Source organism: Styela clava, chromosome 3 (assembly GCF_964204865.1).
Source record: "Styela clava chromosome 3, kaStyClav1.hap1.2, whole genome shotgun sequence".
Classification (NCBI taxonomy): domain Eukaryota; kingdom Metazoa; phylum Chordata; class Ascidiacea; order Stolidobranchia; family Styelidae; genus Styela; species Styela clava.
Genome location: NC_135252.1, coordinates 5,386,298 through 5,403,365, shown reverse-complemented (window position 1 = coordinate 5,403,365; position 17,068 = coordinate 5,386,298). Strand labels below are relative to the sequence as shown.

Genomic DNA, 17,068 nt, shown 5'->3' with positions numbered 1-17,068 from the left:
CATATGTCAATAATATTATTATAACAATGAAGTTCAGTTATTCCCGTATCAGCCATTAGTTTCCTTAATCCATAATTTTGGTTGTTAGAAATAAATTGTGACAAATTCAAAGATCTTATAACTTCCATAATCCAATATTTACATCATAAATGTGTGTTCTAGTACAGCAAGTCCCAAAGTGGGCGATATTGCCCCCTTTCAACCGCCAAATGTTTTCTTCAGCATGACGTGGGTATTTAGGCTGTGAACATCGGTATTATTTCGGTAAAGTATATTTCTGTGAATTTTCAAAGAACCGCTGTTCGAAGTCGAAACGCCGTATAAAAAAAAAACTAGTGGCAAAATTGAACTGAACTTGTCAAATTATTGAAAAAATTATTACCTGTCCAACAGACGATGTTGTGCCGAATTGTCAGGTATTAAAGTACCTTGATGAACTAGAGGTCGGTATAGTACATGAGGTCGAAGAGTTATCTGAACTTTTTTATCCGATTTCTTTTTCTAAAGAGAAAGTATCAATTTTGACACGCACTTGCCACATTAAATTTGAAAATAAGAAAAAAAAATCTCCTTTTATCAACTTTTTTTTTTTAACAATTTTATCATTCAAATGCTTTTTTAATAAAAATTTAAACAAAAGATACAGAATTGTTTTTCGATCTCAATTCTATTTACATACAAAAAGAAAAACACATGTAAGATGGAAAATACTCCTAATATTAGCTATGATGTATGCCATGTTATAAATTTGGATATTTGTATAAACTGGATGGTAAAGTATAGGCAATTCAGAATAATTTACTATTCTAGAAGACTTAAGCAATTAGTTAAAATGATAGAAGATAGAAGAAGAAATGCTGAAGAGTATAGCAAATTCTGTTATCGGAATTCTTTGGATTCAATATTCTGAATTGTCTATTCCCGCTAGATAGCACAAGGAAAATCCACTGACAATATTGAAATCGCATTACAATGTACCTTGGCTTCTTCTACTTTATCAGCCACAACGTTGACAACTTTTACTTCAAGCATATCGGAGTGTTCATTGACCTTGTCTCCATGGTAACAGTCTAAATTCTTGAGCCAGGTACTCAGTTCTTGAAGCCTGGCGATGATATCAGCTTCCTCATCCATGCCAAACATTTTTGCTGCATCAAATTCATTCTCGTTTCTTTTTATGGCAGTCTGAAGATATGTCAACACTTCTGGAAAACTAAATGAAAATGATTTAAAATCAAATGGTGGTTCAAACCAGGAGTGTGCAACCTTTAGAACAGGAGGGCCAAATACAAATAACTGGGTGGAACAGTGGGCCGCACACTCGCACAGGCTTTCTAGTAGTTGCAGGCATAAATATTTTGGTTATTGATCTTATGACATGCGTTGTTCGCCTCACATAAGCTAGCTGTTAGGGCAATCCAACGTCATAGGCATAGATAATAAATAGGACACGGGTATAGACTTTGCCACACAAAGGGCTTGGAATCACTCATATGAACCATATTGAACTAAATCAACAACTCGTTTCACGGGCCGCACACCATTCAAAATTGGCACTTCTCCGTGGGCCACAAAATTATTCCTCGTACGCCGCATTTGGCCCGCGGGTTGCAGATTGCACACCCCTGGTTTAAGTGATAAACTTGACTATAATGGCATTGAATGTTAAAATGTCAAGTTGAAATCCCATGCCCACCACCTCACCCAGGGGGTATCAAATTGGGTAGGCAATGCTAAACTGGTCCAAATTATAGTAATTCCTTATCTATGCAACTGCTTGCGCACAGCAAAAAGAGTATAAATATTTCGTACAAAAAAGTAAAAAATATGGAAAGAAATCACTTCATCTTAGATATACAAAGAATTATATAGCGTGAAATAACTGATTTGTAAATTTGAGACTAGGTTTGGTTTAATTTAAAAAAAGATAATATCAATACATATCAGGATAACTACTTTTTCATGTACTGTCGAAGAACTTTGTCAACTGCCTCGGAATATCTCCATTCTCTATTATCCAGTCGTGTGTAACCAGCAATTCCACAATTATCTTTAGAAAACCTAAGACTGAGTCCAATTTGCCATTTTCTGTTGGCAGGATAGAAGACAAAAATTGTTCCAGTGATACGAGAGATGAGATAACTTGATACTCCAAGACGAGATCCAAGTTCCCATCCTGGATAATATGATGATGAAAGTTTCTGGAATACAGTAAGAGAGAAATTATAGGGTGGTCCGCATAGCTTATAGTCCACACAAAAATCATAAATCAAATCCTAATCATGCAAAATGTTCAAAATATTGTGTGTTATGATTAAGTATTGCATTTGCTGCTGTAACAATCTTCTGATTTTACAAATATCTGAATTTTAAAATTTACTTACATGTCTCTGACGAATCACTGATTCAATATCTGGTTCAGCAGGGGTTTCAAATTCAATGCTAGCCATTCCTTGACTAACTTCAAGAACCTAGAAGATCAAAAGAGTTTCTACATTAGCAATTATTGCCAATAAAAAAAAGAAATTATAAAGTACACACTGGTTAATTACCTACCTATATCAATTCGACTATGAAACATTTTATATCCTCACTGGACTATTAGCAGTTTTTATCATTGATTTCTTGCTTTATTATTGGCTCATGCATGATGTATACATATACATATATATGATAGCCCAATAGGCCCACAACAGAGGTGGCCATTCAAATGACGATTAGTACCATATATTCATCCTATTCCTGTTATCTATTATGTATTTGTAACACAATAAAATACTCATAATTACTGAAGTAAAATGCAAAACGTATAAAATAATAAAGGAAAATGAGGATAGCAATGTCATTAAATTTCATTCTGACAAATATTAATCAAAATATGAAATCCAAACACAGGATAACAAGCAATTGTCCGATTGAAACCACGATATCAGGATAAAACTAAATTATGGTGAATGGTGAATAATTTTTGAATTTCTTTACTCCATAATCTAGATTTTGACCCCTTTTATGGTAATCACAAAACAACTCCAGCAGTAGCTTTGTATGAAAGCAATAAGCAAAATTGTCAGAAGAGTACCTAACAAGAGAAACCATTTCTAGTGTGTACAGAAATGGATATGCATAATCAGTTTTACACACCTTCCCTCTGCATCCATAGTGTGGTTGTCCCAACATAAATACAGTGGATCCGGCAGGAAATAATTCATCTACTCCTTTGAATTGTTGAAAGGTTGGATCTTTCACAGAAATATCCTAGAAATAACAAAAGAACTAACTTTAAGAGAACAGATCACATAGAAAGTTTGGTGTAAAAAACGATAAATTAAGAATCTGATTTATCGCGAGTTTTATTCTGAACACAGTCATGGAAATTCCTATCTTTTATAACAGAGTTGGCAAAGTTTTTGGACCAAAGGCCGAAAATTTCTTCCACCTAGACCGACGGGCCATGTGAGTGTGACGTAAAAGTTGCATTGCATAAACAATATCTACAGCGTTACGAAAACAAAAGTGAAAAACAATAAACTCGAGTCAAAACTCAATTTAATCGCAATTTCACAAATTACTCAAGCATTTTTTAGCTAAAACATTAAAATTTGGTTTTAGTTGGGTTGTGGAAGCATCAGGCGGACCAGATTAAATTACTCAACTGGCCTGATTTGAGCCCACGGGCTGTAGTCTTCCCATGTCAGCCTTATAACTAGGTATTCAAATGAATCTATCTTATCATAAATTGCAATCCCAAAATTCCTAATACCTTCACAGTGGCTTGTAATGCATAGGCTTTTGGTTTTGTGGCCCATTGTTTTTCCAATGTAATTTGGCCTTGCTTTCCGCAAACATATTTTCTGCCTAATAAAGGTTGTGCATAGACCAAAAATTCAGTTTCGCCAACATCGATTCCTCTTCTACCAATATAACTTTCAGATAATGAATCAAGGTCTTGTAAAAAGATTTGCTGTTCCTCTTTCGACATCATTTTCCTCTGCATTTTATGTTTTGAGCCTTTTGTTCCTGTGGCATGAATATGCTCTGTCACTTCATACTGAGAATGAAAAGTAAGTTTGAGTGAAAAAGTTTTGTAGATAGCAAATGAGTGACAACAATTCACTGATTTACTATGTAATTTACATACTTCAGCAACTTGGCCAACTCATGAATGACCAAAATTGAAGAATTTACTATTGATATTACCATGCAGGATTGGAGCGATTACCATATATCCTCACATGTTAGCCGAGTTTAAAACTGAAAAAAGTGGCCAAACTAATTAATTCCAACAGCTACACCTCGTACGGTGTGTCATGGTTTGTATGGTCGGCTTATATAAAAAGATAGGCCTATATGCAAGGATATATAGTAAACATATTATTTCCGAAGATCGTAATAAAATATACTTAATTATTAGAGGGAAGATTAATTCGATATATTGACTAAAACTTCAAGATAAGAAACATATCACAAAAACAGTAAAAAGTCTTACTATCTCTTACTTTATTGATACGAACAATTAAATTTCACTTTAGAAACCTCTCAGATAGAAAAATTATCAATATCAAAAAACTATTCCATTTCATATTGCTATGGAAATAATAATATCACAAACTTTTATATTTCCATCAGAAACACCAACAACTTTTGCTTCTTCCATATGAGGCCAGTTCACATATACTGATGTTCCCAATAAATTTTTTGCAACATCATCAACACTCTGAAGGAATTTAAAAACATACTTCAACAATGTATATAAAAGGTTGTTGTGATTTTTTACATAGCCACAAAGCATACTAGTGTATTTGATATAAAAAAATTTGAAAACATTTACAGATATGATTCCATAGTAATAAAATAGACACCAATGTCAGCTGCTTAATACATAAAGCACAAAAGTAGAGAGAAACAATAGTCTATAACAATATTTGTTTAGAGCCCTAACATTCTAAATCAAAGCCATTGATTGCTGTTACGTCATAGCCTAATTTAAAATCAAAAGTACACCCGAAGGAGAGTTAAAAAAATTTAAAATGTACTATATTGTTAAATTTACGATTGCCCACTGGATCACAGATTAACCTCATTGTAAATTAAAAATTACATGATTATGATAAACTGCTACCAATAAAACGAATCTCATTGTGTAGCAAGCATTACTACGACAAATATATATAACTCTTTATAGTGCATCTTCATGATTCAGTCATAGTTTCATCATCAACAAAAATGAAATAATGAAATATCTAACATAACATTTAAAATAAATATGAGCACAATCATGACATACCTCTCCTTTCTTATAGGTTGGATTTTCAATATCATCTTCATAGTGGCCAGGTGATAAAACCTTTAAAATCATGTTCTCATTTCTACTGGGCATTTGAAAAACTTTAACACTTCTTTTCTCTAACTTTGAGCTAGTAAAAATGAATCAAACTTATGAGGAATGCAATAATGTTAAAAAGTTGAATATTCATATCAGGCCATTTTATTATATATATTTAAAACAAGCCTAACTGATTTCCAAATAGAATAGGTTTTACATATTTATCTCATGGGAAAGAAAAGCTAACGAGGTAGCTTAATCACATGACAAACCACAGCCTCTCATCCAGTAACCAGTTCATGTTGGTTATGGGATTAGTTAGCCAGTTATTTGTTTCAGATGCATGGACTTGATGGTGGAGGGAGCCGTAACCACCCTACGCTGGCTAGGAGTCCAGCAATCCTCTCAAACACAAATATCCCCAACAGGATTCAAACCTGCAAAATCACGATGTGCGATGGCAAGAGTATTTCCTAACTCTTAGCACAATGCGCTACACCGCCGACCTTTATTATAATTTAGATATTCACAGAAATGTAATCAAGTTCAACCCTGAAAAAAGTAATTTTCCACCTATGGCTCACCTGTGTGGTAGATGATACAGTGTTGGGAATCCAGGATAATAAACAGATAATCTACATCCAGGTAAAACACCTTTAATAAATTGTGAAATATCAGCTGTACTCCAAGAGTGAAGTGGAATTAATTCCAACCTAAAAAAAGAAGAATAGGCATCAGTATGAAATCAATTCAAATAACATTAACAAAAAATTATTCCATACAAATCTAAATATAGTAAATATCATAGAATGGAAATTATAAAACATGTTGGAATGCCATTTTCTAAATATCAACAATATAATCTAAATTGGCAAATGGCAATTCTCATCTGAAGATAGACTATCGGTGTGAATGAAGATGAAGCCCTATACAACCATGCTAACCACCTCACGTAGAGTATAATAAATTGTGTAGGCAACGTCGAACGGAATAAATCTGGTTCATCCAATAGTAGCTTCATCGATATTAGTGGATGATAGTACCGATGTTTTTTTTAGAGTGGAAAGCTTGAAAAATGTCATATAAAAAAACAAGGTTTGGGAATACATATTACTTTCCCAGTTAACTCTCTAAATGCATTCTGATGATATGAAACAACATCATTAACAATTTTGACAGTTGAATATTTACAGTATGCAAAAAATTTTCCTAAAAAGCCCTTGAAAGTAGACTTTGATATGCATTTCAACAATAAGATATTTGAAAAATACAAAGGCAAAGCAATTCTTATGGTAATCTGGATAATGAAGCAGTTTTGCATATATTATCTTCTAAGAATTCTATATAGAGTTCATTTTGAACAGTTTCAAAATGAATAGATTGGGCTTTAAATTTCTTTAAACTCTAAATATTATCTGATCTGAACTATTGTTGAATCAAGAACAAATGGTTTCCACAAACATAGACTACTATATATACAAAATTTACGGTAAATGAGCTACTTCATAGTAACCAGTATTTATACTATCACCATAAAGAAAATACACTTTATGCGAACAATAGAAAGAAGAGACTTGAATATGGCATTTCAGGGTGAAAGGTGGCACGAGAAACCAAAACTGGTTAACGAGCAGCGACACCCATGATAAAGTCTAACAGTAATTAATATATAAAGAAGAGAAGAGTCAAACATTACATCATGAAAAAAAAGTTAGAAAAGTATAGAATTTTGAAAATGACCTGATGAAAATGCCATCATTGGGAACTGTCTTTAATTCACTATGACTACTCTACATAGCAATCTTACTTTGTTTTGCAATGTGCAATATTGGGAAAATGTCCTGTGAGAGATGATTTAACATAGAAATCCAGATTGTCATCAAATGTATACAACTGACAGCCAGAATGCTGATTTCTTTCCTTTTCAGCTTTGTTAAGTTTTTTCAAACATGGCTCCATCGCAGCTAGTAGTCTCTCCTGTATTAAGATCATTAGAACACTATTAACCTGAGTAATGGAGTTTATCAGAAAAGATTTCCAATATGTATAGTTTGGATACAAGTTAATAATTGTTCGAAAACATATATTTGAATAATTTATATTAATTACTACTTCTTCATTGAAAACTTGTGGTATGATTTTGTTACAAAAAATATATTTGGAATATTGAAATACAAAAGTAGTTTATTGCAGTTATTTATTGGAAGATCATCAACAGCATTTCGACTAGAGATAACGAATATAAGTGTCATTAAAAGTGAAGTGAAGATTGTTATAAACCCACCATCTACATGGCATCTCTAAGAGCCTGAAAGGAGGTCATTCCAACGATGACAAGGACCATATATCCATTTTAACTTTGACAATTAATTTGCCATGACATTTTCTTGCGCTAATGTTGAAGGTTGAGGTTGAAACGAACAACAATTGATTACCAGAAGATCATATGAAATTCTTACACCTTACCACCTTACTTACATTCATTCTACTTCACTTATCTTGCTTTACAGCAGTCATGTGCAATCTGCAGTCTGTGGGCCAAATGCACCCCACAAGGAAAAATTGTGCGACCCACGGAGAAGTGCCAAATATTAATGACGTGCGGCCCACAAAACGAGTTTTTATTTAAGCCCCTTTATATGGCAAAGCCTATACCTGAGTTCAATTTAATATCTATAACGCTACAATGTGCGAAGCGATCAACGCATGTCAAGAGATGCAACTACTAGGTAGCCTATGGTAAATAAGAGTGCATCCCGCATTTTCATCCAGTTGTTTGCATCTAACTCTCCTTTATAAAGGTTGCACATCCCTGCTTCACAGCATACTATAAATGTTGCCACTTACCTCATTTATAAATGGTATAAGTACAACAGCTTCCCATTCCTGTTGTTTTCCATTCAAATCACAAGTAAAATCAAGAGGATAATAATCTATGATTGGTGAATGTTCACTGCACATGAGATCCTAGAAATGTATATAAAAAAAATTGAGTCTATATGACAAGTCATCAAAATTTATTTGGCGATAAAATTTGTCCTATTTGAAAATAACTGAAATGATGAATTGTCAAAAAGTATGTTCAATGGTAGTGCTTGATCATGGACCATTCCACAGCATTCCCAGTATCTCAGACTTCATCTATACTTTCTGAAATTAGGTAAAACATGCTACAGAAAAAATAAACAGCAAAGTTTATTCAGGAATGCAAAAATTACCAGACCAATGTAAAGTTTGTAATTTTGTGATACGATTGATGATGAAAGCTTTTCCTTATTTTTTATTTTGAGTCCCATGAAAAAAAAATAACGAAAACAGGTCTTGAAATATAAAAATTACCTTATAAAGTCAGATGTTATAAGGAATAATTTCTGTATGACAGAATTATATAAGGTAAAAAAATTATTATACGACCTCTAATAGATTTCTTCACCTCAAATACATGTGCTAAGCTGCACAATCACAACAATTCACCTATTATTATATATTGCTTCTAAGGTTTTGGCAACACTAGTAAAAGCACATTAAACAATATCGACATACCCAGTATGGTTCAGGCAGGCACTCTTTACTAGCAGCGGGTAATACAGCGAGCAGTTGTTGATAAGGAAAGAAAGGTTTTTCCATTTCATACTTCAATTTCATTTGACTTAGATTTCGAAGATCGGATAGAAATGGTGCATAGTGATAAGGATAATACCAACTCCATGATTGCACTCCATTGTAATAATAATGACAAATCCATTGAATAGCAAGAATATACTCGTATGCAATTTTAGCAACTTCTCCATCTGTGCCCTGGAAAGTAAAAAAATGTACTGTGAAGAAACTTCTAATAAACATTGCTAGATTACCAAGCCCTATATACCAGCAAACAATATCTCAATGAAGGAAATTATATTTGTTAACATATGTTATTTCAATCGGTAGAATGCAGTGGCTCCCTAAGTTCATTGAATCGGGGGCCACATTAAAAGCAGATACATATTTGTGGGCCGAGAGCAGGAAGCGCCAGCAAGGGACCGATGCCGGCACTGTTACATATAATTAAAATACCGGTATAATTTGAATGTACGAATATATAGGCTACACGCTCAACCTGGGATAATGATGTAACAATTGGATGTATAGTACGCAAAAATATAAAAAACATAAGTCTGGGGGGCCATATTAAAGCCACGGGCCGCCGTTTGGGAATCACTGGTATAATGAAACAAATAAGTACTTAAAATGTTCCCTTCTGTAGGCAAATCTTAGCAACAAGTACAATTACATTCTATGGGTACCGGTAAGTATATTTTAACATCTATCAAAGACAAGAAATACTATATTGCTAGTCTGTGAAAAATGACAATGTGAAAATTATATAGTATCAAAGGCCAGATATGTATAAAAGCATTTTGATCGTTTCTTTAATAGAATGTCTCACAACCTACGCACAACCCTTCCCTTTTTCTAGCATTCATGATTATTCCACCTATTATTATTAGTCTTACCTCGAAGTGCAACTTTTCCTGATAGTAATTTCTTTTGAATAATTTAAATTCAACATCAAAAGTAGAATCTTCTTCTTGACCAACTGCTTCAACATCATACTCTTCGGTTATTAGTCCTTGTGAAACTGAAAGTTCTAAATCAAAACAAGATGACCCTTAGTCCATAATACTAACTATAAATGCAATGACTTCTTTGCAGCCAGGTCTATGCAGCAAAAATGTGGGTTTAGCTGTTTTTTTATCGGCAATTGTTCACGCCTTTCGGATCAGGACAGGTCTTATATAAGTAGCCACTCATTTCTAACGATATGTAAGGATGTGTGACAATATGATTTAAACCTGACAAGTGTAATTTGAGTTCAAATTTAAAAATTTCAATTTAACGCTTTAACCATGACATGAGCAAACAACGGTTTCTCGCTCATTCGATGGCGTTTCCAACTCCTTTTTCTTTCGCCATATGCGCTTGTTATGTGTGGTCATGCGCAGCCTTCGAGTTTCAATTTAGTGCCAAAAATGTATTGTCAACGTCCCTAAAACGCTCTCCTTAGGTTCCTTTTCGTTCATATCTTACGCAGTCTTTCCATGTAATCTAGTCCTTCGTTTCCCGGTGGTTTCAAACAATCTGTTGCTGCATTCCTTTTTTGCACCCTAATTCAGAATTAGCATCAAATTGATAGGACATTAACAATAGATGATTAAAGAATGCTCGCATATAGCAATGTTTTCATCATCAAAATTTGATTTTTGTAGTAGGTGAAGTCAGAGCTGAAAATTTTTTCAGCCAGGTGCCGGAGACATATTCACATGGCTCAGATTTAGGTGTAAATTTTCCCAAACTCTAGATTCGTGCCAGATATTCAATGTACCTTTGACAACTTCAATTGATTTTCGTTCCAACATCATATCTCTACTACTACTGCTGCTTCCTTCTTCAAAAGAATCAAATGAATTAAAATCCATATCTGATTTTTTCGTCTTTTTCGGAGTTCGAACATCACTGTTATAAATATTCACAAAGGTGATTCGTTAATTTAAAAAAGATACACTAAAATATATGTAACTGACTGTACATATCATTACAGTAAGTCTAATAATAATCAGTCTCACTTTTGAGTTTGCTTTCCCAATTTCTTTTTTCCCGTTTTAGACTCCAACCACTTGAAATCTGCATAGTGTTCTTCGAACTTCTCTAGATCAAACTGAAACAGAAAGTTAAATGTGAATTTACAAGTAATTCATTGAAAGAAATCATAATTTTTAGCTAAACACAACGCAAGCCTAATTCTACCAATATTCGCCACTGCCTATTAGCTATTACAATGGATATCACAAACTTAATGCAGTGGTTCCCGAACCACAGCCCCCGGAACAATTTAATATAACCCGCCGAATTTAAGTGAAATAGTTTAAACACTTTAGGTTTCTACTTTTTCGCGTTCTAGATACTGCTGATCGTTAGATCATTATCAAAGTTTGAGCATGTGTATATTCGTAACAATTTAATTATACCGGTAGGCCTATCTTAATTACACGTACCAGTATTAGGATTATATATGAGTCACGGCCGCTAATTTTAGCCCACGGCTCGGAAACTTTGGGAGCCAGTGATTTAATGCATAGCATTTATATAATTCAAATTGACTTATATACATTCACATCTATAAATATAGCTTGATAATAAATAAAACAATGCATACCTTAGCTAAAGTCTCCAGATACTTTCCAAACCTCGCTAAATTGACAACTCCACCCTCATTTAAATATCCATCTAGAGTAGGCAAAACTTCCTTGTACGTTTTGTATAACATTGGTAAGGCATTATGTGCAATATGAAGATGAGGTAAATGAGGTATAAAATCGTTTCCAACAAGAAATCCCATAAGAACCCAGTCATCTATGACAGCTTCAAGATCATATTTAAAAGGAATTGATTTCTGAAATAAATAATATTTAATAAAGGTCAATGCATGATAAAAAATGTAGATGACCTGCATTCAGTTTGATTTAAAACATTAGTAAAAAGGAGCATAATCCGCGTATCAATAGAAAATATTTTCTAGTTTTTGTCAGAGGAAAAACATAATAAAAGTCGAAGGAAGGTATTGCAAAAAGACAAACTTAAATTTCATACTACAGGTTGTCGAAGTGTGCTGTGGATATTTTATGTTCTAGTCCAGTGGTTGTCAAACAGTGGGCCGTAGACAATTTTTGTGGGGGCGTGAAGCCAATTAAAAATAAGAAGATTTGTTAGAATTGGCCTTATTTTGGATATTCAATTTTCAAAAGTTTTCATTTATTTCATCCAAGTATTTTCAACGTGTTTTTTGAGTAAAATATACTTTTCTATCTGCTATTTGTAGCTTATTGTTAGATAGTATTGAGGCAGGGCGTGAGACTTGGCAAATTCTAAAAAGGGGCGAGAATCACTGTTCTAAACATTTATATTATATAGTCCATGTAGCATTGCCTAATCTAATTGCTCTAATATGGATAATGGTGCACATCAGATTTTTCAGAAAACACAAATGGTAAAAATGCAAAGATCGTGAAAGGTATGTTTCAGCTTCATAAAGTAATGGCATTTGAAGGTCCACTTAAATTCACGATCTTTAGTAATCCCAAAAAGAAAGAGTTTATAAAGCACTAAAAATTTGATCTTCTATCAAAATCAAACTCATATGAAACAGAACAAAATTTCATTCAATAACTGAGTCATTTTTGCAGAAGATGAAAATGGTAGTGTGTTTAAAATGATGAGCCATTTGATGTAGTTGATGATAGATATCATGAATGAATCAGAGCTAACCTATTTGTGATGAATAAACTAAAACGGTCATAGAAAGACATAAACCACAAAGGTAAAGCCCGGTTACAAAATTGACATGTCAAACTTTTTCTCTGCAATTTATTTTTATAAAGAAATATTTAGTTAAAAATAAAAAAAATTTGTAATTTGAGTATTTGAAAAATTTTCTTCTATCCATCCCGAATTTTAATGTGTACTGCTCTCAATCTGAATTCTTTGGAGACAGGTTCAAAAAAAAAAAATTGTATTGGATTTGAAATAACAACAAGCATTGTAGATAACAATAAAAGATAACCAAAAAAAGCTGCATAAAGCGACTGCATAAAGCATTGTTAATTATTTCTAGTAGATAATTTAGAATAACGGTTTTTTCAATGTTGTTACCCTTTGTACTATATTTAAAATGATGTTGGAACAAAATTGTACACTGGAGATGATTTACCTATCAATTTAATAAGGTATTGATTCAGAAAATAGATTTCAGTGTATACAATGTTATAACGTTTCTACAATAGCAGCAACTTACCTTTAAAATTTCAAACTCATGATCAATATATTCTCTCATCAGTGACAAGTGCAATAAATGAAAAGTTGTTTCTTCTGGTTTAGGAGTTCTTGCATTTTTATTCTTTTTACCTGTGAAACGAACTTCTTCCCTGCAATGAAAATTGTAATGTAATGTAAAGGCATATTATTCAGTGATGTGATAATAACGAGACTCTTTCAGTAATTCATGCAGTACATAACTGGTTTAAACCTCATCAAATATTTAGTTAAACAAGGTTGCGTAATGCAATTTGCAAGTTCAGGGACTGTCTGTGTTAGCCAGGTGAATATACCCCCACCCACAGGCTTCCGTCCATTTACACAACTTGATGTAAAGTAGGTAAACAAAATTAGCACATATTAATCAAAGAGAGGTTTATAATTAATGAACATGGGAACGCAGAAATATCAAAGAAATTTTAATTTGTTCAGGTGATATAATAACACATTTTCTTCGAAAAGGTGCCATAGTAACATCCCCTGCTATGTAAAAGGTTGATATTTTTTTCAAACATTTTTCTTGTTCAGCATCGACTATCCAATTTATTATATTTTGAGTGAGGCTGATGGCCTAAGGTTTGACCCTGATATCTTTTAACCTTCGATGTCCAATACAGTCAAACTAGTAATAAATCAGCTGATTAAAAAACCAAAATCATGATGAATAACAACACAAACAATGCATCAATATCAATCGATACTCCCATAACAATTGGTAAACAAAATATTATTGATAACAATATTAGCAATAGTATGAAAAATGTTTTCATCACCTGAGTAGTGAAAAATGAGGTTCATGTGAACACAACCCTAACATCATCAGATCAGCGTCAAGTCCATATAAACAATGTCTTGTATTTGGATCATAGTGAGATTGCATGCGTTCATGTCTTATGAATTCAGTGATCTTGTGTTCTCCTTCTCCTGGCGTCTGCAATGAAAGATACAAGTTAGAAATAATTATAGAAAGATATGTTTGGATGAGAATGCGCATCTACTACACCAGTATTTAAGTAAAAGTGCAAGTTGGGGGTTAAAAAACAGAGCCGAAATACACTTTGAAATACTGATGAAATGCGAAAATATTTCGTACACTCAATTAGGACACTCATCGCAAAAAATTATGAAATCTAGTCAAATAATGGAAGAACTAAAAACGAATATGTAAATGTCTATCTACATGACATCTAGTAACATTTTCAAACATAGATATTCACTCGTTTCCCTCTGAAAAATGCCCTGTGCAAGCATCCACCGATATCTAACGTTAGTGAGGAGCTATTATTTTTGGAAAGACCGAAAGCTTTCCCCGGATCAGATGGTGGTCATGGAATTTGAACCAGAGATGTGTATCGTGCCATGGCAACCCTTCACAATAAAGAGCACCCACAAAGATTATTCATAATTTAAATATGATAATTCTGATTTTCAACACACCTCATGACCAGACAGATAAATCCTGATTCCTTGCCATGCTGGGTCTGTAGTCACTTTGCTCTTCACCATATATTCAAGTTGCTCTTGAAGTTTAACCATAAATTTAGTACCAGGTGTAATGCAATTTGAATCAAATCTTTTGGCATCAGGTAGGACTTCACCCTTTTTCAATGCCTTTTGAATATTTTCTTCTGCTTCTTTGGCTGATCTGATTTGTCAAAGAGGTATAGCATTCAGTTTATAGAGAAACTTGTAGAGTTGATAAGTTGAATTTTCCCTAAACACACTATACCAGGGGTGGGCAACGTTTTTGGACCGGGGGGCAAAATATTTGCTCACCAACACTGACGAGCCACTTAAGTGTGACGTAAAAAGTTACATTTTATGAACAATATTTACAGTGTTACAAAAGCAAATGTGGAAAACAATAGGGCTTGTGCCAAAACTAAATGTAATCGAAATTTCACCAAATTTCTTGAGTTCATCTTTAGCTAAAACATCAAAATTTGGTTTTAGTTTGGTTGTGGCAGCATCAGGCAGGCAGGATTAAATTACCCAACGGATTTGGCCTGCGGGCTGTAGTTTGCCCATGTCAGCACTATACCAATAAAGAGTATGATTAGATAAAATCAGCTACTATTTAGCCCGCCCAGTGTTTCCCAGCCGAGAAAGAATTCATCTCCAGGGAGAAATTTTTGTTGTTTTCGGGAAGGAGATACAAAAATATTACTTTGTATTCGATGTAGTTTTACTAGTATTGTTCATTCATTCAATATCCTTGTAATCCATAATTATGAACAAACTATAAAGCCTATTCAAACTGTGCAACCTAGCCAGACTAGGCAAAAAGAGGAATGTATCGAAAAAAGTTGCGAACCACTGATATAGATAGATTCTTTGTGACCATGCTGACTACCAGACAGGAAGAGTTAGTGCCAGGGATGGCTAAAACCGAATATTTTACTATTTCGAATACATTCAGAGAAATGACTTCTGAATATGAAATATCGACTACATTCTAAATTGGGGAAAGTTTATGTCGGAAATTACATTGTTGATCACATCTAAAACGACACAAATATAAAAGGTCATTGTTTTCTCTGTGTGCTTTGAATGTAATCAAAAATATTCTATTTGTTTTGGACATGGCAGCACTGTAATACAACACAACTTCTGCTTGAACAAATGTTACACGGTTACATGGATTACTTGCAATAAAGAAAAAAACATTGTAAACATGAATAATTTGTGCAACCTAAATCTTCTGCCTCTTTGTTGGTTCATTTTTGCACGTGGAGCGACACCATCGACTGCCATGAAAAACACTTTTCTTGGACGAACAATACGAAATAAAACCTGTACATACATGAAATTTTGAAAGGATTTTTATTGAAATTTTAATACAAAAGCATTTTCTGTCAATCTCTATTTTTAAAGCTAGCCAATGTCAAGAAGTTTAAGGCACTGTCCATATGGCAGGCTTGCTGGTAAACACCATACTATAAAATATGTTTTGAATAAAGTCTATGTATGAAAATTTTGAATATTTCCGAATATGGTCAAGTTTAGAGAAAGAAATTTCGTCAAAATACAGAAAATTATATTGAGTTTTTATTTAAAACAACACACGGTTATAAAAAGTGGAGAGAACCCTTTTTTGGTCAACATATCCTACGTTAATTGCTCATTTTAGACGCTTTTTTAAGATTATACTATGTGCTATATATCAAATATAGTAGACATCGCAATCATACAGACTGAAATAAACAATGAACTTTGAAGTAAAGAATTTGCACAGCAAGTACCTCTATATAGTGAAATATATCTTTAAAGATTTGCTCTTCGGTAATTCGAAAATGAGGATCATCATCATTTGGATGTGAACAAACATGAATGATACCATTCATATCCAAATACAGATTGTCAAACTCTGGAACCTAAAATAATAAATTCAAATAGTGAATCAATATACATATTGGATAATCCAAACAAATAGATTCTATTGATTTAGATCAGGGGTGTGCAACCTGCGGACCACAAGGAAAACTTGTGCGGCTCGCAGAGAAGTTCCAATTTTGAATGATGTGCGGTCAGAGAAACGAGTTTTAATTTAGTTTAATCTGGTGAGTGCAAGTAATTCCAATCCCTTTGCGCTGCAACGCCCAGCATATGACGTTACAGTGCACTAACAGCTAGTTTGTAGTTCGCATGTCATGAGATCAGATAATCAAGAATTTTGTGCCTGCAACTACTAGAAAGCCTATGTCAAATACAGGTGCAGCCCGCAGTTTCACCAAGTTATTTGTATCTGGCCCTCCTGTATTAAAGGTTGCACACTCCTGATCTAGATAGACAACTAGCTAGCATTTTTCTAACCAAGGACACAGCGTGAATCCAAAAATCTATTTTTCAAAACGCTATTACAATATTATTTTGTGTCACTCTCTGATTCACAAC

At 33.6% G+C, this 17,068-nt stretch overlaps 1 protein-coding gene across 2 annotated transcripts in view; it reads right to left on the bottom strand.

Annotated features, from left to right (window-relative positions):
- Window positions 1-17,068, bottom strand: part of LOC120342282 (5'-3' exoribonuclease 1-like) — a 50,877-nt gene that overhangs the window by 33,390 nt on the left and 419 nt on the right. For both annotated transcript variants that reach the window (XM_039411050.2, XM_039411051.2), the window contains exons 2-22: window positions 16,417-16,548; window positions 15,867-15,967; window positions 14,612-14,819; window positions 13,948-14,105; window positions 13,155-13,284; window positions 11,520-11,756; window positions 10,930-11,021; window positions 10,689-10,819; window positions 9,820-9,953; window positions 8,867-9,121; window positions 8,171-8,290; window positions 7,131-7,300; window positions 5,908-6,036; window positions 5,285-5,414; window positions 4,610-4,714; window positions 3,761-4,048; window positions 3,142-3,255; window positions 2,385-2,471; window positions 1,957-2,201; window positions 979-1,213; window positions 383-501 (exon numbers count right to left, since the gene is read on the bottom strand). In XM_039411050.2, the coding sequence (XP_039266984.2) occupies window positions 383-501; window positions 979-1,213; window positions 1,957-2,201; window positions 2,385-2,471; window positions 3,142-3,255; window positions 3,761-4,048; window positions 4,610-4,714; window positions 5,285-5,414; window positions 5,908-6,036; window positions 7,131-7,300; window positions 8,171-8,290; window positions 8,867-9,121; window positions 9,820-9,953; window positions 10,689-10,819; window positions 10,930-11,021; window positions 11,520-11,756; window positions 13,155-13,284; window positions 13,948-14,105; window positions 14,612-14,819; window positions 15,867-15,967; window positions 16,417-16,548 (3,320 nt within the window). The remainder of the gene's footprint in view (window positions 1-382; window positions 502-978; window positions 1,214-1,956; window positions 2,202-2,384; window positions 2,472-3,141; window positions 3,256-3,760; window positions 4,049-4,609; window positions 4,715-5,284; window positions 5,415-5,907; window positions 6,037-7,130; window positions 7,301-8,170; window positions 8,291-8,866; window positions 9,122-9,819; window positions 9,954-10,688; window positions 10,820-10,929; window positions 11,022-11,519; window positions 11,757-13,154; window positions 13,285-13,947; window positions 14,106-14,611; window positions 14,820-15,866; window positions 15,968-16,416; window positions 16,549-17,068) is intronic.